Source organism: Asterias rubens, chromosome 20 (genome assembly GCF_902459465.1).
Source record: "Asterias rubens chromosome 20, eAstRub1.3, whole genome shotgun sequence".
Lineage (NCBI taxonomy): Eukaryota > Metazoa > Echinodermata > Asteroidea > Forcipulatida > Asteriidae > Asterias > Asterias rubens.
This window is the reverse complement of record NC_047081.1, coordinates 6801447-6824214: the sequence shown is the minus strand read 5'-3', so window position 1 is coordinate 6824214 and position 22768 is coordinate 6801447. Positions and strand designations below refer to the sequence as shown.

The 22768-nt window shown below is 38.3% G+C and overlaps 1 protein-coding gene across 2 annotated transcripts in view; it reads right to left on the bottom strand.

Moving 5' to 3' along the window:
* LOC117303679 (NACHT domain- and WD repeat-containing protein 1-like) overlaps positions 1 to 17459 on the bottom strand; it is a 50825-nt gene extending 33366 nt beyond the window's left edge. For both annotated transcript variants that reach the window (XM_033787938.1, XM_033787939.1), the window contains exons 1-2: positions 17374 to 17459; positions 16056 to 16172 (exon numbers count right to left, since the gene is read on the bottom strand). In XM_033787938.1, coding sequence (XP_033643829.1) covers positions 16056 to 16163 — 108 coding nt within the window. In that variant the 5' untranslated portion in view covers positions 16164 to 16172; positions 17374 to 17459. The remainder of the gene's footprint in view (positions 1 to 16055; positions 16173 to 17373) is intronic.
* Between the last annotated feature and the right edge of the window lie 5309 nt (positions 17460 to 22768).

The window sequence follows — 22768 nt, the reverse complement described above, 5'->3', positions numbered from 1 at the left end:
CGATCTAACGATGATGATAAAAGAAAATATCCCGTGAAATATTTCTGAATGTTATATTTGCATAATATTTTTTTTGGAATCAATGTCATGCAAAATGTGTAATCGGTATTTCACTTTTTTTCTCCAGTCTACCCAGATGGCCGATCGATCTTAAACTTCTACTCACATCCAAGTTGTGTTTGTGTGCTCTTCAGATGCCTGAATTCGAGACATCAGCCGAGGTCTCAAATTCAATTCAAATATTTGAGGGAGAAATTACTTTTGTCTCAAATTCAATTTAAATATTTGAGTGAGAAATTACTTCTGTCTCAAAAACTACGTCACTTCAGAGGGAGCCGTTTCTCACTATCATCAGCTCTCCACTGCTCGTTACTAAGTACGCTGTTATGCTAATAATTATTTTGAGTAATTACCAATAGTGTCCACTACCTGGTGATGTGAAGATGAGTCAGTGAATGTACACATATGTAAATAAGTTGACCTATGACCTCCCCCCCCCCCCGATCACCCCTGCTTTTTGAACATGCAAAGAATCAACAACTCTGTGTGCATTGTTCCCCTTTTAGACTAATGGACGACCTGACTGGGTTGCAAAATCTATACAAGATCTTGACAGAAAGCTATTATGAACAGCTCTCCAATTTCTCCTACGTGTGCGAACGTTTTGCCTTTGGGGAATAACGTGCAATTTCAACCAACTCCTTTTTCTATTTTTCTCTTCCGTTACGACGGACAACGACAGACCCTATTTGGAGAGAAGAGAATTGCTGACACGTCTAGACAATGGTAGCTCAAAGCATATCAATTTTTAAAAATGATATTGTATTGCGTTACAAAATGAAACTCAAATTTTTACATGTATCATTTCCAAATCTCCCTTATTTGTGTGGTACATGTACTGGCGTAAACTAAAGTAAAATTGAAAGCAATCTTTCTCAAAACAAAACCAAACATCTGGTAATCGCTCATGTTTAACATTTTCTCTCACAAATGAAGTTAAAGAAATAAATTTTCATGAATGCAAAGTCATGTAGCCTTTCCATGTATGTTTTTTAATCTTATAACAGAATGTACATGTACCAACATTTATTTCAACATTTAGTTTTGGAATCGATAAAAGACACTGGACACAATTGGTAATTACTCGAAACAATTTTTTGCACAAACACCTACTTGGTCACAAATTGATGCAACAATGGTGCTTTTTCTTTCATTATTCTCTTGCAACTTCAATGACAAATTGTTAATTGATGCAAATGCTGGGATACACTAAAGTGAGAATACCGGTCTTTGACAATTACCAAATGTTCTTGAGGAAGACTCTACTTAAGGAACCTAACTATTTGGCAACCCCGGGAGTTATAGATTCCAAGGAGCTTTTGGAAACAGTATCCTCAGCACTAGAGAAGTATAGATCATAGAGCAGGACTAATTTAATTTGAAGAAAAGTACACCATTTTTTTTATAATCAGGTAGACTTTAAAAACTACGAATTCAGATTGAAAGTCGGAACAAAATCTCATCCCTAAAAAAAAAAGGATAAAAAAAAACAGAAAAAAATTCAAAATGTTGTCACATAGCGATGGCACAACCCTGCGAGGCCAGGGCATAGATTCATGGCTCTGCTCTTATGATCGCCCAATTTCTGCGCTAGCCGTGTAAGCAAAGAATACCTAGTAACATGCATTACGCATGCGTACAAGCCAAAATTTCCCGCCAACCCGTGAAACACGCTTGATGTAAGTGCGGAGAACTCCCTGCAAGCGCCAATTCTTTGCTTTTAACGGTAAGCAGAGCCATGAAATTTGGCCCACAGTTCTCCGGCTACAGAAGCTGTGCCCGTCCTTCCTACTCCCATGTGATACGATTCACCAGATCAGTATAATATTACCCAGTGAGGAGACAGCGAGCAAGCCAAAGATGACTCAGCTACCTTTGCTTCTTTTTTTACTTTGCCTCCTTCTAAGGTATCCAGGAGGCCATCGCTCTCTGGTCATTTCATTTTAAAGGCGCTCAAGACATTTGGTTATTTCTCAAAATATCACAAAAACTTACTAAGTAGCGAGCGATAGAGAGTTATTGATAGTATAAACCATTGCGAGAAACAACTCCCTCTGAAGTAACGTAGTTTTTGAGTAAGAGGTAAATTTCTAAAATATTAAAATCTGAGACTTCAGGCCTGAAGCCTTTCTCATGTCATCTGAAAGCACACAAGTTTGTGCAACAAGGGTGCTTCTTCTTTCATTATTTTCTCGCAACTTCCATGACCAATTGAGCCCAAATATTCACAGATTTGTTATTTTTAAAAGCATATGTTGGGATACACCATTTGAGAATACTGGTCTTTGACAATTACCAAAGGTGTCCAGTGCCTTTAAGACGTTGATTAAGAGACTCGCAATCTCCTCAAGAAGCATTCTCAGCTGCTTAGGCACACTGTCTTGGAGTTCTCATCAATGGTTTGAGAAAACAAACTGTCTTAGAGGGTTCTCATCAATGGTTTGAGAAAACGTATTGTCATTCATAAAACTAGTCTTTGACAACAAAAATCAAACCAGTAGCTTTAAGAAACTCCTGCTTTTATTGCGAGTGCACTTTTGTCATAAGATACAGGCGTAGAGATCTATACTAAGAATAGCCAGCCTGCTGGGACTCGACTCTGTAAACAGTCAAATTTTTTCTCCAGGCTATCGTAAATAATTAGCAAACATTAATGCGAGTAAGGGCTTATGATTTTTAGCACAAATGTTGGCAATCTTAAATCTAGAAGGGATGGTATATATTGGTAATATACGTTAGTAACACCAGTGCGTTGGAATGCTGAAGAAGAAATTTGTTTCAATAAATGCAAAAATTAACAGCTCGCGATTTTCAGCAATGTCTGAAAAAAAAATGCCAGCACCTTTTTGAAATGAAATTGACACAGATTACTTTAAATGTACATGTCAATAGGACAATCAAACGTTTCCCCAAAACAAACTGATGTGTCTGTGTCAAAGCAAAAATGTTGTAGCTCCCTAAATAGCACCTTCTTTATGCACCGTATCTTGCTTAAAATTGCCGGGATGTACACACTAAACATGTACAGGCACGCTTAACTGTTAGTTACTTTGTTTGTACGATGCAGTCAACCAAATTTACCTGGTTTGTTACCATGGTATTTTGTGATGTATAATGAAAGCAGAATAAATGTAGACAGCTGTTTCGAAACTGTGTAAACTTTTCATTTTGAAAACATTATTTGTTAAATATGTCAATGAGGAAATATTTCACTGTCAATATAGACGATGTGACCTCTGACGTCACTCGAAAACCATAACACGATTTGCGCGCATACCGCCGGGCAAAACCTTTGTGTTTTGGCAGCCAGCTAGAAAGTGTATGCAATCTTACCCTGACTACGTGTATTTTTGCCCGTCAAAACATGACGTATACAGTGTTTGGTCAACAGAGGGCGGTTTGAATGTAAACATAGGTCATACTGTCTATAATGCAGCAAGTTTTTTAATTTATAGACTTAAATTTATTGCAAAAAATAGTTAATGGCCTGACGTTTCGACCCAAGCAGAGTCTTTCTCGAAGGCTAAGTGACAACTCAACAAGTACGAACATGTAACTGTATCGCAGTGAAGTGAAAATACATGAATGGAGTTGGAAAGCAGGCAGAAAAAAGTAAAAGGTGGGCCTAAAAAATTAATACGGAGATGTAAAAGGGGGGGGGGGGGGCGTGAATTTTTCCAAACTGACGTTCACATGTTATCATTACACCTGTTACAGTAGTTTGAATTTGTTTCAATGTTAATTTTATTTAGTAATATACTATTTATATTTTTTATTTAAGTTACGTTTATGAAGAATAGAATACTGGTGGTGTTTTGAATTCTTTAAAGATAAAATTTAAAAAGATTTGATTTCATAGAATTTTTTTGTTTTTGGTACGAGTTATTTTCTTAATTTTGGTACATGCGAGATGTGCATTCTATAATCAGTTCAAATTGGCACTAGGTAAAACAACACTTAAACTCAACCCGCAACTGAACTTCACCTTGCAAAATGTCAGGTTTGATGGAGAAAATGCACTCAAATGTTTCACGAATTTGAAAGAAAATTGTTGCAAAAAGGACTAACGACTTAATCAGTGTCAGATAAATTTTTCAAAGCAGAAATTGATTGCTCACAAAGTAACGCCAGAAATTGTCCAATTATCTTCAATCTACTTAAATCCGTTCATGCCTAATGCGATGGTTTCAAAACGGCATTTCAATCTATAAATTAAACAATTAATGCACCGCCCGTTGGCCACAAGCTTTAAAATTGCTCCTAAGTGATTTTGAAGAGGGTGTGTTTTGATCAATAATGCATGTGCACTTTGTGGTGTATTGACTGCACCAGGGAGATCAAAATGGATGACATTATGTAAACGTCTAGACGCACGTTTTATACGGACCAATTAGACAAAACCTTTCCATACACTGACGACGATGTGTTTCATGCAAAATAGGTCAAAAATCAACAGTACATAATTTAATAAGGAGTGTATCCATGGAAACGGAGGTTATTTCTCTATGATGTAACAATAATAATAACGACACGCATTAATATAGTGCTTAATACAGGGTTTCTAAGCGCTGAAACATAAAAGTAATTGTATAATGACCATAACAAAATATATACGATAACCAAAAATTACATAATTTTTAAGTTGAAGAACTCGTCGCTACCCTTTTGTTCCCTTATTGTCAAGCCCTGATTTCAACCACTTCCGATACTCTGGAATGACCTATTAAACAAGATTATAAAGATCTAGTCCAAACAACCCATGAGCCACCCAGTGCTAATCACACCTAATAGCAACAATCTGGTATTGTTCTAATCCTACACACTATCTCTGTCTGATTCCCCAGACACAACTGTCTGATCCTTAACACCGATCATCTCTACATAAACGGAGGCCCGTCTATTTCCCTTGCATAGACCCGATCTTGTCTTGTGTTTTGGAGTAAGATGCCCGATAACCCAACCCTTAAAGACAAGGTATACCTTTGGTTTTTGGAACCATTCAATAGACCGATCCATTAAGCTCCGCCCCATTGCGTATTGACCAATCACAATGCAACGAAGGTCGACACTAAGGTCCGACATGCGTATGCTTTGCGCACGCGGCAGACTTGTCCAAAAAGGCATTGGAGAGCCCCACGTGTTCTTGCTCACACGTGCGTCGTGGGCGGAGCCTACTGGATCGGTCTATTGTTTTAATCCTCTCAGTATGTAGTTGTAAAAACAAAGAAACCTGTGAAAATTTAATTTCAAAAGGTGGTCGGGTTGTTTGAGACGTCGCCAAAATTCCAGAGCGAAAATGTTGTTGCAGGATGAATAATCCCTATAGGAATACACAATCTGCGAAACATAACCACAGTAACCTTTCCTTTTTTGGGGGGGGGGACACCACAAAATGATATATTTGTCCATACCTGTAGTATTTCGAAGCGTAAAGTTTCTCAGAATGCATTTTACTATCCAAAGCTGCTGTGCTTCTTCACACGTAAGTTTTTATTGCCATTAATTTTCAGAGTCATTACCAAACGCATACAGACCCTTTCAGTGTGACATCCCACACGAAGAGACACGTGTATCTTTGAATAAGTACTACAGGCCGTTTGCCGATACATTGAAAGAAAATTAGTTAGTCAATGGAGAGGTTAATCTCATACAGAATTGAATGAGATGAGCAGAGTACACTGTTAGAAATGTCAAGATCAAACCGGCTCTTCTCAGAGCCAACACGTACACAAAAAGAGATTTACACATGGTTGTACCCGCAAATCTACTACATGTATTTATTTATAGTTTTCTTCTTAAAGGAACATTACAGAATTGGTTTTTGCTAACAAAACAGTTGCTGGCAGTGTAAGCACTTTATGTAATCCCCAATATACATAAACTGACAAACCTGTAGAAGTTTGAGATCGATCGGCCATCTGGGTCACGAGAGAAAAACCGATTATAAATTTTGCATTGCATCGATGCCAAAACAAAAATGAATAAAACGCTCACTAAGCGATAAACTCCAAATGCGAAATTAGATAATTTATTTCTCATCAAATATGAAATTGTTGACAGAAATATTACAAGGGATGCTTTCTACCATCATCATCATTAGACCGTGTAAGTTTCGTGTACATCTGTGATCTTCACGATTTTTGTTTCTTACCAATTCTTATGAGGGATCTTTAACTGCAAACCATGGCTTTAATAATATTTCAGATTTCGGCAGTTTTAAGCCAAGCAAAGACTACAATGAAAATCTCAACCAATTGTTAGACATGAGTGGCTCTTTGTGAAAACAGTGACAATATCTTCAGCCTTTGCTCTTTTCCTTCATTGCTCATTTCCAGCTTTCCCGGGGACCTCGCACCATGACACGCTATGGCGATCGTGCTTTTTCCGTCATACATGTAGCTCCAACATGCTGAAACAAGCTACCCACCCACATTCAAGCAGCTCCTTCATTGGACCTTTTTAAAACATTACTTAAAACCCATCTATTTTGTCAATCTGGTTATAGCGCTTAGAAACTTTCGCATACAGCGCTCTATAAATGTTGTAATTACATGTATTATGTATTTATTATTATTAAAATGCTAAAAGATGTTGTTTAACCTAGGCACCATCTTGAAGGAACCAATGGCTTATGTGGGGTGGAGGGGGGGGGTGGACACGGACATGGCACATCATGTTTGGACATCCAATAATATCCCTAGGCCATCTTCATCTTTTATTCCATACACATTAGTCAGATCTTCAGCAAGGGCCCTTTCACTCTACAACTCCGCACTTGACCATATCCGCTGTCTACAATGCCCATGGTATTAATGAATGCCTCCGAGAATTCCATGTCAGAGAGAAAAAGCTGACAAATAACAATCTTAATCCCCATCTTGGGCTATTTTTACACAAATACTCTGCACTCGATAACCTAACATGAATAAAGTTTTAGTGTAATCTTCTTCAGATTTGAAAAAAATGTGTTAACAATAATACAAAAATAATATTGTATAGTCCTGCGCAAGTATCTTGTATACCTTTAAATGCATTGGGCATGTTTGGCAATTACTATAAATACATATTAGCATACAAATTTACTTGGTACCGAGCAACAGAGAGATGTTGATATTATAAAACATTGTGAGAACCAACTCCCTCTGAAAGACAATGAAAGCGTTGGAAAGCACACAAATTTGTGTAACAATGGAGGTTTTTTTCCCATTTTTTTTTTCAATCTTCGTGCAACTTCGATGACCAATTTCCAAAGGTTTGTTAGTGTATGCATAAGTTGGAACAAGCCAAGTAAGAATACTGGTACAGCCATGTACACTGTAGGTCTACATGTATGCTTTGTTATTGAAAGGGCAAGGGCACCAAGGCATTTCTCCTTGGTAGAGGGCACACTATGAGGAAATTAATTTCTACTGGAGCATTTTAAGGGCACCAAAGCTATGACCAGGGGGCATGAAGGCAATCTTACCTTTATTATTATTTATTATGATTATTATTAAAATTATTATTAAGTATCATTTATACAGGGTAGCCCCATCAGTGTAAATGTAAAAACACTGTTCTCCCTGGGAGGGAAAAGCACAACACAGAACAAGAGATAATCAAATACTATATACCACAGCACTCTATACCACCAGGAACAAAAACAGAGAAAAACAAGGCAAAAATTGCAGTGAAGTATCTATCCCGCTGGTTTTTGGCAGTGACCAAACATGTCCAGTGCCTTTAATTGAAAGTGTGTGGCCAACTTGAATTTCATTATGGGGGTTAAAAAGAAGTTAACTCAAACGTTCTCTGCAGGATAAAAATGCTAGGGTGGGGGAGCGCAGCTACAGGTTATTGTTTAAGGGGATCAATAGAAAGGTAACTCCAACCTCCCTGTAAAAAAATATCCAAAGGCCTTTGAAAGAAGTCTGACTTGTTCGCCCACGTTCCTCCGGAGAGAGAGAGATGGATCGAGGTGTTTTGACTCTACAGTCACCACCTGTATAAAAGTAGTACAAGTCACTTCAAGGAGGCAATTTTTATATGCAAATAAATATATATATATACATGTACATATAGATTATAAAAGCCCACTAATGGCACATGTAATTCATTTCTAAAAATAGTGACTGTAAATTGCGATGAGTGCGAACAAGTAAGCTCAACGCTTAAGGTTGTAAGATTCATGGTCTTGTGGTCATGAGCTTTTGTAAGTACATGTGTACGAGGTCGGACACTTGAATAATTTAATGTATTTGGTGAGAATGTGCAGGCTATAAGTATATACAATATCTAAAAATATGTATTCTTTCTGAATACTGGGACACTTTTAGAATTAGGTGGCAAAAATAGAAGATTAACTGCAGACTCCAAGTATAAATTTCTATTTTAAAAAGCAGTGGACACTCTTGGTAATATTCAAAATATGTTTTAGCATAACACCTTACTTGGTAACGAGTAATGGGGAGAGGTTGGTAGTATGAAACATTGTGAGAAACGGCTCCCTCTGAAGTAACGTATTTTTGGAGAAAGAAGTAATTTTCCACGGATTTGATTGCGAGACCTCAGATTTAGAATTTGAGGTCTCGAAATTAAACATCTGAAAGCACACTACTTTGTGTGACAAGGGTATTTTTTCTTTCATTATTATCTCGCAACTTCAACGACCAAATGAACTCAAATTTTCACAGGTTCGTGATTTTATGCATATGTTGAGATACACCAAGTGAGAAGACTGGTCTTTGACAATTACCAATAGTGTCCAGTGACTTTAAGATGTGCCTTACATGTCCATTTTCGTTTTCTGGTTAATCTGTAACTATTTTAAAACATTGTTGCAATGTAGGCCCTGGGTTACAAATGCGTTGTAAACAAAAAAAACATAGTTGATCACGCAAAACATGAACACTGTCTGCGACTCTTTTGTCAGCTCTACCAATCCAGTAAGTACCTTTAAAAAATGAACAATTAAAAATACCCTTGTTTCCAAACAGGACAACTTTTATTTTATTAAAACAACCTTTCCAATTAACTCCCTTTTGATTGATAACTCGCTCCCATTTTATGGCCTTAACCTTTAGAGGTCTTTCTAATTGACTATAAAAACACTATAAATGATTAAAGTTCAAGGGAAGGTATATGTTTGGTAATTACTCTTACAATTAATGGCAATACAACGTACTGGTTAAAAGCCTACCAGCAAGTTCCGATAGTATTAAAGCATTTCAACTTCAAAGTAAAGTGGTTATGTGAAAAGTTATCATAATTTTAAATTTGTCACATGTTGGTTGTATTGTACACATCTACATAAACAACACAATTGAGCGGTTCAAGAAACCAAAGGTATAATTGCCTTTAAATAAAAAAAAAATTGTATTTACCTTTATTCTTCTATCACAGCCAAACAACCCTTGCGTGGAAATAACATCCATTTTATTTTCTTAGCAAAGATATTCTTGCAAACAGCAAATCAACCTTTTAACGTTTGCAAAAAGCTTGTTAAATTTCTGACACTCTTAAAAAAAATTCCCAGCCCAAACAACTCGCTGAAAAAACGTCTATTTTATTTTCTTAGTCAAGATATCCTCGCAAACAGTAAAAGCAACCCTTCAACCCTTACATAAAGCTTGTTCCCGTATCTTACTCAATCTTACAAATTTATTCCCAGCCAAAACAACTTGCTGAAAATACCGTCTATTTTATTTTCTTAGTCAAGATATTCCTCGCAAAACAGTAAAAGCAACCTTTCGAGATAGTGATGAGAGAAGCTCAGACTTAGCTCAAGGAGTAGAGCTCAAATTACACCTTGAATAAAAAAAAACACCTAGATAAATCACCGGTCCCCTTGAATTTTGTGTGGGTGTATCTTGTAGCCTCACTGCGTGGAGACAGTTTTGACGTACGTTAGCGATCATTGACACAACTTGTTGAGACGTCACCTACTTCTTGACAACCTAATACAGACTTCCTAAAGGGACAGCCACGCCCCCACTGATGGTGCAACTGATGTCTTTTCTTGTTTTGTAAGAGAGTATTATGCAACCGAATTATACTAGGTTCCTATATAGCGCTTTATCACATACTTATGGGCGTATCAAATTATAAGTATGAGACCTACCATCGATTTCACCAAACTCATCCTAACTTTGTAGGATTAATCTTAGGACTTAGGACGAGTTAAGTTCTCTATCTGAAGACGTAGGACGCATTGAACCCATCTTAAGTTAGGATGGGTTACTCGTCCTTACTCGAGCTAGGATTAATCCTAGCGTTTCGTGAAACCGCCCGCTATTCCTTTAAAGCACCATATAATGGTTTACAGGGTGCTGTGGCAAATATGCTGCCAATCAAACCAGGAACATCGGGGCGAACCCCTTCGCAATCCAAAATGCTACATATCTCAATTAGAGACGGGATTTAAATACACAGAAATAAAAAAGAAAACTAGAGTAAGAGACATCATCAGGACAATAAAACAAGCTAAACGGAGATGGGCTGGACACACTACCCGAAGAAATGACAACAGATGGACAACAAGAATAATGGATTGGCAACCACCAGGACAGGGAAAAGGAAAAGAGGTAGACAGAGAAGAAGATGAAGAGACGACATCGGGGTGTATGCAGGAACAACATGGACCAGAACTGCACGAAATAGAAATGAATGGCATTGTACATGAGGACTACATCTTACATTGGATGAACACAGCCTAAATAATGATGATGTTGATACTGTGTTGTTGTGGCAGTAAGTTTATTGCAGTAAATAAGAGGTGGGTGGGGGATGGAGGAGCAATTGGACTCAGATCTTCTTTGGACTCAGAATCCTTGCGCAACGATCATATGCGTTCGGCCATGCATATGGGTTAATCACAAAATAAAAATAAATTCTATATGTTTTTTTTTTTTGTTTTTTTTTTTCACATTTTTTTTTTTTTCACATCAGGAGGCATGACTAAATATGCCTGTGGATGTTTTCATATAAATCTTGAAAGTAGCAGTACTTATACATGTACACAGAAATAGGTAAGGGTAAAAAATTCTTTATCCCCGATGCCGAATTTAACATCTGATTGTCCCATTTAGGTAAAAAACAATAAGACAGAAAGCTATGTGCGTGACATTTAGAATGAACTATAAACAGTTTATTTGCACCGTGTGATGTGATCTCCCCTGCTACTCTTTCTAGGCCTGTCTCATTGTTTGTCAAGAGATAATAATTCCTTCCCTGTGCACACAAACCTGTTGATGCCGTCGTCCCCCTTTCCCCTTGTCCATCTCTGTAAATTTACCCGCAGGTAAAAGACGTTAAGTGAGACAGCAAGCAAACGCTTGTTGCTAAGTGACAATGGGCGACTGCATCCCATGATCTAGTCTTGGTGCAAGACGTTTCTTGTTGAGTTTGTAAAATATCTAATGGTACAATGTAACACCATTGGCTTTATGTTAAGTTCACACGCACGCAAGTGTGTATACGGCTGCAACCAGGGACCTCCTATTGCCCCAATTTTGTTTATACTTCTTTTGCAACAGCTCCCATTCAGAGTGTAATGATCTAGAAAATTTTAACAGTGGTACAGCAACGATTTTTAATAAGACAGTACATGTAAATAAATTTGCATCAGGAATAATTACTGTTAAACTGGCCATGCAATAAGGGAATCAATGTGTAGTGAGAAGGTTTTCAACTAAGTGTTTTAAACCCGCCGAGGCCTGGTTCTTGGTAACTTTACCTAGAACCAGGCCTCGGCGGGTTTAAACCACTAGTTAAAAACGGATTCATTACACTTTGATTCCCATTCATAAATACCTTTTTGGTCAAAAAACATCAACACTTTTGGGTCAAAAAGTAGAATAAATGCAAAAATTATAATTGTTCAATGATTTCTTTCAACACAACACCCCTCCAGCTATGAAATGGTAAGGCCTTCGGGTAAACAACTCCTAATACGGAGATTGCTGTGCGCGTCGTGCGTACCACGTGATGTGGCACAACTGTTTCAGCCGTTGCTCTCGACCAATACGCCTCTCTTAATACTTATACATGACATCATAATTCTTACCCAAAATGAGGCTATGGGCGCACGTTCCCCATCACTTGCAGTGGCTGCACCCATGGCCTTGTTTTGGGTTAGCATTGTGACACACCTCATGCATAAGTATTAAGAGAGGCCTATAGGAATGAAAAAATTGTCTTATAAGCACAGGTGCAAGCTCGCGTGTCACGCCCATGTTTGAACACTTTTTACTGGTCATCATCAAAGGTTTAAACACCCCCACGTGATGCGCTCTCCACCAATAGGAATAGCGAAACTGTCTTAGGTATTTATGAATTATTGTTAAACTGGCCATACAATGATGCATGAAAAACACTATGTGTAGTACAAAAACTCTGTCACATAAAACCATCAGCACTGTAAAAACTCATCAATATTGTAGAAGATCACTACTTCACATTAAAAATGTATGAAATGTCGACACACAGGCATCTGCACAAACTGTAAGATGTATTGGCATGTCATGCCAGAGTGGTTAAAGGGATGCTGCAGTGAATTCAAACAACACAGTTAATTTTGCTGTCATTTATTTCTGATATATGTATTGAACATCAATAAAATGTGTTTTGTTTATTCCCAACATATCTGACTTGCGTAATTAGCGAATAAGCCCCCCCCCCACTCTTTTGTGGATTGTTACCGCCCCCTACCATCGTCACGTCGGGAATTCAAACATATCGTCGGCAAAAAGAGACTGGTCCCTAACTACACGCGCCTGGGTACCAGCCACACAGTGCACACGTCTCTATATGCACACAGCCAGGGGGCCCGACGGCTCGGGTTACCGACATGACGTCACACATATGCAAATGAAGGCTCCCTTTTAGGGGCGGGGTGGAAAATCTCTTGAAAACCATTTTTAAAATACTTGCGCATTTAATAAAACATATAAAAAAATATTTCAGGTTTAAAAAGTCATGTTTAATCGTTTAAATGAATAAAAAAAAAACACTGCAGCCACCCTTTAAGAACACCAGACTCAAGCTCTGGTGTTTCTTTAAGAACACCAGACTCAAGCTCTGGTGTTTCTTTAAGAACACCAGACTCAAGCTCTGGTGTTTCTTTAAGAACACCAGACTCAAGCTCTGGTGTTTCTGATCAGCAGAGTGTAGGTTCAAGTCCCAGTCGTGACACCTATGTCATTAAGCAAGACACTTAACCATAATTAACACTCAGCGTTGACACGCAAACGCAACGCAAGATGCGTGCGTCGTGCGTCTTGCAAATGCACGGCAGACTGTGAGAATACGATCAAAACAGGAATTTCTTAACGTTGGGAGCTGCATTATTTCACGAAAATGACGGAGTTGTTAGGGATATATGACGACCAAAACCCACCGCAGAAAAATGTACAGTATACTGCCATGGAATGTGAATCTTTTGAAATATAGTGGCTTCTTGCAGGTAAGATTTGAGTTATGAAGCTTTCAAAATATTCCGCCCCAGAAATGGACCCCGATATCCAGGACGTCACGACAGTGTAAGGCCGCCAGGGGTAGCGTCAAACCAACCATAACAACTATGTGTAAAGTCTCATGTGGGAGGAGCATCAGGCTCTGTTAAGACTTTGCTCGTCTTCAGGAGAACGCTATTTACCACTAAGCCTGTACCGGTTACACGGTTTACTGACCGTTTATCCTTTTACGCCTTTACTATTTTTTTGATTCATTTAATCGTAAACCAAAGTCAATCAAAAAGGCTCTGGGTTGAAGCTCTCTTCCTGTAATGTTCCTTTCAAAATAGAACTATTTCGTAGAACAACCTTTTTTGTAATCAACATTTTTTGGAGAGAGACGAGGTCCGTTACATGTGCTACTGTTTCAGACATTACACGTTCACAACTGCCATGTGAGTAACATTTTTAATTTAATATATATTTGATGTGCGGTAACACCATGTGTGTAGCTATCAACGTACTTGCCAGGTAGTTTATGTTAAACCCTTGTGGCACAGCAGAGAACCAACGCACAACTCAACTCTGGCCTTGGTTGGATATCGAACCAGGGTCACCTTGGTAAGAGGCGAGCGCTTTACGGGCAAGCCAACCTTGCCCCCATATGGTGGTAAGGTTCCACTAGGCTCTTTTGGAGAGACCAATACTGCTCATCGTTGATGAAACAAATAGCCTTCATGAACCAGGGCCTAATTTCATAGCACTGATGAACAACAAAATTCCATGCTTACTGTTGCAAAAATATTTGCTAAGGTGTAAGGAAGCGTATTTCACTGGTTAGCAAGAAAATGAGGCGCCCATCTTGCACGTTCACTGTAGATTTGCATCGTGGCGTCATTCATTTTCGTGCAGTAAGCACCGGAAGGTAAGCATGTCTGTTTCTCTTTGAGTTGTGTTTTGTTTTTTGTTTTGTTTTTGGTTTTACTGCGCCTTGAACACCCAGCAGGGTGGATATGTGCGCATTACAAGTCTTATTATTATTAGTATTATTATTATTATGCCTTTTTCCTGTGCTTACGGTTCGCAGCGTTATGAAATAGAAAATTGTGCAGTAAGCACAAAATCGGCTGTTAAGCAGCTCTATATTTCTTGCTAACCTGTGGACTATACAAAAACTGCTACAGTAAGCAGCGCTATGAAACTGGCCCATGGATAAAGGGCACATGAGGTTATACAAGCTGAGCAATATGCTCAACTAAATTCTGGGCAAAGCAAGTCTATGATATGTGGGTTGGATACTTGAACCCTTCAGGGCGGCAGAAAATGTGATTTAGAGGCGCGACGCACCTCTTGCGGACTAGGACGGGAAGTGTTTTCCATTATAGTGCGGGACCTCAAAAGAAAACATGCAGGACTAAGTTTCATGGGTGTTACTCGATCTGTAATTATCTAAAATCTGTCTGTTTTTTTTGTTTTTTTTTTTTGTTTTTTTTTTTTGGGGGGGGGATGATGTGATGAGACAGAGAGACCTACCGGCCCAGTTATAGATGCCTACATGTACAATTCGAGGCAGAGGCTGCCCTAAGCTGCGCTGGATAGACAATGTGACAAAGTGGAGAGGTAAAAGCGTAGGAGAGCTGAGAAGAGCAGCGATTGAAAGAAAACAGGTGATGGCGGCTTCTCCAGGAGTGCGCCCCCGTTACAATTTGAGGATGAGGCGGCCACGGATGCAAGTCTTTGCCGAATGACGATGGTGATAGGTGCACAAGACGTTTTAAGACGGGTCGGCAAAGTACAGTTGAATGTTAATTTACCTTTCAGGGGTGACTATGAATTAATTTGGGTGTAATGTGATCATGCGATCTGCTGGTGTATCGTACATTTTAGTGAAGTTTACGACGGAGAAAATAACGCTGAACTGCTTCAGGTGTTTAAAAGTCCATTATGCTTTGACATTTGTAAAATTGATTACCAATCTTGGACTTAATTAATTTTAATGATCAAGAAAACGATGCTTCCCCTGGGATGTCAAAAGATCATAGAAAAAGTGTTTTTGTTATCGACGAGTGTAAAACGGCAGCGCTTAGAAGGTCAGCAAGGAATATTCATCTTGAATTGAATAAAGAAAAATTTACTAAATCAGGATTTGAACCTATGACCTCTGGATTTTTGTGTCGGTGTAGCAGGAAACTCTGTCGCCCCTGAGAGAAGAGGTTCTGTCGCCTCATATGGCAAACTGTGTACAAACTTTCCTGATAGCGCCCTCTTTTGAATCATCCTCCTACAGCCTACGTGAATTTTCCATATGGGCGACAGAACATCCGAGGGACAGATTTCCCCATTACAGCGGCACTTTACCGACTGAGCTATCTAGTTGGCAGTCTCCCCTATCTTGTCAATATCTTTGTCTGGGGGTCGGGATCCTGTCAAAGAAGCCATGGATCACATCCAAGTTTACAATACAACATAGGAAGCTGCAGCAAGGGGATGCAACGAAGTTTGGGGTTGAACAAAGCAAAATTGACTGGAATTTCTTTTATAAAGTGAAAATGTTTTGCCTCTTACCAGAAAGAATGGTCCTTGTGAGATCCGATGTGCGTCTGTGATTTCTCGGATGCGTAACGCCCCCATCTCATGGTCGTTGGTTGCTATGTCGCCAGGACCATAGTTCATATCAACAAGCTAAAAAAAACAAAAACAAAAACATCCCAAGTTACTCATCGAGGGGGAGGGGGAGAGATTGTTGAAGTTTTTCAGGAATCTACACTTCAAGTAAAGGTTGATTATGAATCCTATAAATTGCCACTTTAAACATCTCATTGTTTAAGTGAAACGAACAGGTTCTTTAACCCTTTCGAAATCAGCACAGAACACCTAGACATCACTTTTATTGTTCATTTCTTTAATCCATTTTTTTTTTTCAGTAAAAAATAGTTTATTTTTTCAGCCAATAGCGGAAAACATGAAACAAAAAGTTTGTTTAGATTTTAGAAATTGAGGCGCTAGCTCCAGTGTATGCCTACATAGCAAACATTGGGAAATTATATCCGAACATGACCTTTACTTTGACCTCTTCATGTGAATAAAAGTAGGTCAAACTTCTTGTCACTATGGGCATTTTGGTAAAAGCTGCTTGGTGGTCGCTATGGTTTCTGAAGGGTGAAACATCTTTAACACAGTCATGGTTAAGAGTGGGTCTTTTAAATTGAGATGAACAGTTCCTTTAAGCCCATAATGTAGAAGCTTCAGCTAGGCATGCAGACTATTACTTGCCTTACCATCAAACCTCGGCAATAAACTACTGGGATTCGGTTCGAGTGTCACTTTAAGTCTGGACTTAAATTGAGATGAACAGTTCCTTTAAGCAAGCAGAAGCTTCAGCTAAGCTTGCAGACTATCACTCGCTTTACCATCAAACTACTGGGATCGTCTCGTGTGTCACTTTAAGTCTAGACTTAAATTGAGATGAACAGTTCCTTTAAGCAAGTAGAAGTTTCAGCTAGGCTTGCAGACTATCACTCGCTTTACCATCAAACTACTGGGATCGTCTCGTGTGTCACTTTAAGTCTAGACTTAAATTGAGATGAACAGTACCTTTAAGCAAGTAGAAGTTTCAGCTAAGCTTGCAGACTATCACTCCCTTAACCATCTAACCTTGGCAATAAAGGACTGTCATTCAGTTTCGAGTATCACTTTAAATCTAGACCACTGATAGGATACAGAATGTGCTAAAAATTCTCCTTTGAAATTTGACCAATTTCAGCAACAGATTGGGTAGGAGTGTAACTCGAACTCCCACTAGGCCGAGAGAGAGCTGGAGAGCCTCTTTAACTCACACAGGACGAACAGATTGAGCGTGGGTTGTTGGGAGTTAGTGACTTACCTGAAAATCCAGTCCATATTCCTGACAGTGTCGCTGCAACTCGGGCACCGCGTCTCTCAAAAGGGCATGTCTCTCATGCTCTGTGTCTGTTTGGAGAGAAAACAAAAGTCACTGCTTAAAATTTTTTCACTTTTTTTTCCCCTTTAACAAATTATTTTTTAAAAACAATTAATACTTTACGTAGCAAGTGTCACCAGGATTCGAACCCACACTCTGCTGATCGAACACCAGAGCTTGAATCCGGTGCTCTTACCGCTAGGCCATGACATGTAAATAGAGTACAGCCTGGCATAGGAATGGAATTTAATGATTTCTATGGTAAAAAGGTTTTTGTAGTTTTACAAAGCTTTTCAGTCATTGATAGTAATTTAAGCTTTGGGAAAATTGGAGAATGCAAAAAAAAACATATATTTTTTTAAAGCAAAGGCCCAAGTAGCCAGTGAAATCACCGGCAGCCAGTGCTTCTCGACAGCACTGGATGGTTTTGTGAGGGACCTACATGTATTTCAAACTACTATAAACTCAATAAAAAAAAATCAGATCTAAAGAAGAATTGTTATTTGCAAAATAAATGAGTAAATCATTTATGTGTCCATACATAATATGATAAATTTATCACCCGAATAAATGGTGCATAAAAAATTTAAATGAATGGTGCATAACAGGGTTAATAACTATAAGGTATAAGTTATTGAATGCTCTTTACACATTGAACCACAGCGTTTACAAAAAAGGAAAACAAATTACAAGTTTGGAAAGTGCTATTTTTCAATTCAATTTAATTGTTTTATTGTCACACACATACATATACATATACAGTGAAATTCACTTCGGCTTGCGAGTATGAAAATATTAAAAATTACAAAAAATACAGAAAACCCTTTAACCACATAGACATACAAGAAATTATTAGTCAAAGTAAAACAGTTTAGCAATGCTTCCTAGTCAGAAGCCGACAGACCTACAAGGTGTCACCGAAAACAAAATAAAAGAACAAAATTTACGACATGGACATTTTGGGAAGATGTTATTTTCCACAGTAATGTGGCGCCCAGCAAATCAATTGTATTTCATGAGGGAAGACGGGAGACTTCTTGTAAGATTTCATTATTCACAGGTTACCCTCGATTTATTCAATTGTCATGCAACTGTCTGCAACGCCTTCACAAATCAAGCCCCTTGTCACTCAAGTTCTTGCATTCAGTTAAATTTCAAAGATTCGGGAAGACATCCTTCATGGTTATCTCGTCTGAGATATCACCCACATTTCCCGAAAATCATCTCGAGGTGGATTCAGATCATGCTTACTCAGCCGTGACGAGATGATCAATCATTTCTTATTTTATATCTTGAATAAATAAGACGCTGTTGTGAAAGATGAGTGATTGGAATTGAGGGTTGATTTGAGATCCGAGTAAATAAGATCCCTCATCTCGTAAGATCCTTAGATAGACCTTATCGCTTCCTTCTATAATATTAAAAGATGAAATCCTTGACAGGGCTTAAATTTCAGTGTCGGGCCATTAAACTAAAGACAGAACAAATCCAGTGGTCTTGAATTTTTTATTTTTTTTTATTATTTTTCAATTCAACATCTTTGTCAAAAAAAAAAAGAAGATCTTCAAGTGTTGAGTCTGAGTCTCACAAACAGCTTTCAATTCTAGGCCTGGAATTACACGGGGGCAACGAAGACTGTTGTTGTATCAATCTTAATTACTATTACATCAAAGAGTGATGTCGTGTTACAAATCACTACGGTATTGCCATTTGAAGTAGGAATTGGCAGGAAGGTGTGATCCATTAGATGGGTTGTGGGGAAATTGCATCATCGGCAACAAAAAATTGGGGGAAAAAAGAAGCCCAAAACGTGTGGATATTTTAGTGTGTACGCAAACTACATCTGGACTTGATTACACCATGGAGTACACAGACTGTTGATCAAAAGACTTGTATTGATCAACCTTAATTACTATTAGATCAAAAGTGTGACGCCTTGATACAAATTACTATGGTATTACTGACAACTAATCTTAAGATGAAACTGAAGCTGTGTTCGCACTTGATTAATTTTGGGTAACTTAACCATGACGCTGGGTAACATTCTGACGGGTTAACTTTCCCACCGTCCGCACTTGGATTTATTTGACTCGGGTAAACTAACCGAGACCGTGGGTAAACTAACCGAGCTGACCCACTGCGTAACATTGAATTTCGATAATCACGAAAATCTTATTCTTCCATGACAAAACATGTCAGCTTCTTTGGGTCATGGACGCATTGGACTTTCTGGCTCGGTTAAACTGACATGGTCAATCTTCCTGGGCACCTTTGGCTCGGTTAAACTACCCAATCGGGTCGGGTAAGTTACCTGGGAGGAAAACTTCCTGTTCACATTGGTCTTAAAATGGGTAAGTTACCCATTGGCTCGGTTAGTTTACCCAAATTAAGTCCAATGTCAACAGGGCTTTAGTATGTTATTTGATTTGAATTTATATAAAATTATCTGTCCAAACTGCTTACCCACCAAAAGGACCTATGGTATAAATGCAAAAAATAGTTAATGGCCTGACGTTTCGACCCAAGCAGAGTCTTTCTCAAAGGCTAAATGACAACACAACAAACTCGTTGTTTGTTGTTAACCTTACGCCATTCTGTGTATCCACTGTATATTCATGCATCAGTACTTCTCTGAGTTATGTGAACAAACAAAAATGAGAAATATGGAAAAGTTTGCGGTAACACCATGTAATAACAATCTCTCAATGAGTTGGGGTGGTTCTGAAAAGAACCGTTGGATTAACTCGACGTTTCGATCAGTATGCTCTGATCGTCTTCTGGAGAATGCTGGACTCTGATGCTGCATGCTGCTTAAGTACTGGGCGGTGGATCAGCGGTGATGCATGAAGGCGGGAAATAGAAAGTGAGAAAGCCTCCTATGATCTTTCCTTACAGTCCAAACAGCATGTTCAAAGAGCTCCTTTAGGGTTTTTGACCAAACTAATCATTTTGGATGAAATGTTATTTTCTATAATGGTTTCATCAACCGACATGTCTAGTTAATATTGTTTTGATGGTTAGTTTGTTGTGTTACAGTACCTTCAATCCAGTCAGCTACGTAGGGACAGAAGTGTCTTTTTTGTTTGAAACATCAAATTAGAGGGATTAAACTTTTGTTTTTTGTTTTTTTTGTTTTGTTTCAATTATGTCATTTTCTCTTTGGATAGTATTCTATACTGACATTTTAATGTTTTTTTTGATGATCATTTTGCTATTTTGCTTTCATTCCAGTCAGCCATGGACAACAAATGTCTCTGTTTCAGTCTGTCATCAAATTAAAGGGATCACTTTTTTTATGTTTAAAGAAAGCAATGACCCTTTCAACGGTGTCATTAAGCTTCAATGCAGGCAGTATTTGTAGTGACAAGCAATATACATGTATTTATATCAAATTGTATATTAGTATTTGGTGGATTATTATTTTACCTTCATTCCAGGTCTCTCTTTTTGGTCCTTCAACAAATTGGAGGGATCACGTTTTTTGTCTTCTTCTTTTATCTCTCCAAGGATTTGCTTTTGCTTTCTCCAACAAAACAAGTATTCTCAAGCCAGTTTCATGAAACTATCCAATTAATTTGTACCGACTATACATGTTAAAAATGCTTTAAAGTTTCACTGAGAATCCATTCATTGTTAAAAACCTAGAGGGAACAATTCCATCTTGATGTGAGATTTCAAAAAAATAAATAATACTATTAGGCAGTGATCGTTTGCCAGTCAAGGTGCCAATCAGGGGGGACAATTAATAAGAACTGTTTTTTAAACACATAAAATTTGCCACGGCAACATAAGTAGGGTACCAGTCATACTATAGTGGTACTAGTCATACAATAGTGGTACCAGTCATACAATAGTATCATACAATACAATATGTTCTGATTGGCAGGTCTGATTATACGCAGCATCATTTGTTTGCTCAGCAAACTTGTTTGTGCTCAACAGTTTTATAACCTACCGTTTGGACCTGTTGTAACTGCTTCCAAATTTATTGTGAAATATTTTTCTGAAGTTGACCTGACAGTCCAATTGCGAAAATGGTCTGATTGGGAACAATGCCCAATTGAGAACCCCACCCAAGTAACATGCCTGTGATATTTTTTCACAGGACTCAGGAAAGTACTGAGTATACAGTGCTAACACACATCGGTGTATGGGTAAAAACCAAAATTAATATTCTTTATCCCCGATGCAAATTTAACATCTATTATATCGTTGCGGTACCCGCTGCCAAAACATAGGATTCGAACTGCCTCTAGCTGCCGGGCAACCTCGGTAGTCTAGTTGGTAAGACACTGCTCTAGAATTGCAAGGGTCGTGGGTTCGAATCCCACCCGAGTAACATGCCTGTGATATTTTTTTCACAGGATTCGGGAAAGTACTGAGTATACAGTGCTAACACACATCGGTGTATGGGTAAATACCAAAATTAATATAAATGAAATTTGTTAGCACTTTAAAGCAGCTGTGTGCAATTTGGTTCGGGTGAAGCTAACTACACCTCCACAGCTTAGAGCGAAGACTAATTGGGTGTCTGGATTTAAGTTCCCATGTAGCAATTTGGCAAGCGGGTTGGCAAGTAATCATGTTATGTGCTCTTGTCTGCTCAAGGCAATGCAATAAGACCATCGGATCCAGGCAAGAAGGGGGGCAAAAAAAAGAGAGAGAGAGAGAGAGAGAGGAATTCTCAGAGAACTTACAAAATGTAACGGCAACATTTCTAATTACATCAGGGAGGCTAGAGGCAACTTGAAAACTGTTTCTGAGTAGTAATTTATGAATTTGAGCATGGAACACGGCGCAAGAATTCAATTTGGACCGCGTACCGTTGCACCTGATCATGTTCAAACTACTCTTGTCAATCTGTAAGAAATGAAAATTGAAGTTGATCTTACTTGACACAGGTCTTGGTCAAAATAAATCATAATGGCGCTACCTTTTGTGAAACTGTATGAGTTTAAAGCACAAAGCAAAAGGCAAAACCGGCACCCATCCTCATTTATCCCTAATGCAATTACACACCACAGTCTCACTTACTTTCAAACGTTTTACAACTTTAATTGTATATATTTGGCTTGAAGTAACACCATGTTTGTATCTACTTGCCAGGTAGGGTTTGTTCTTAGAGAACTGTCTTGCTTTATTCTATTCTCCCCATTACTCGTAACCAAGTTAGGTTTTATGCTAATAATTATTTTGAGTAACATACCGGTTAGTTTCATTGTTTAAATCTCCATTTGTATAGGATTAAAACAATCAAACAGTTCGACAAAACCAAAGGGATACTTTGCCTTTAAAATAATCCATAAAATGTTTTAACTACACCCTTTTTCTGTCAGAA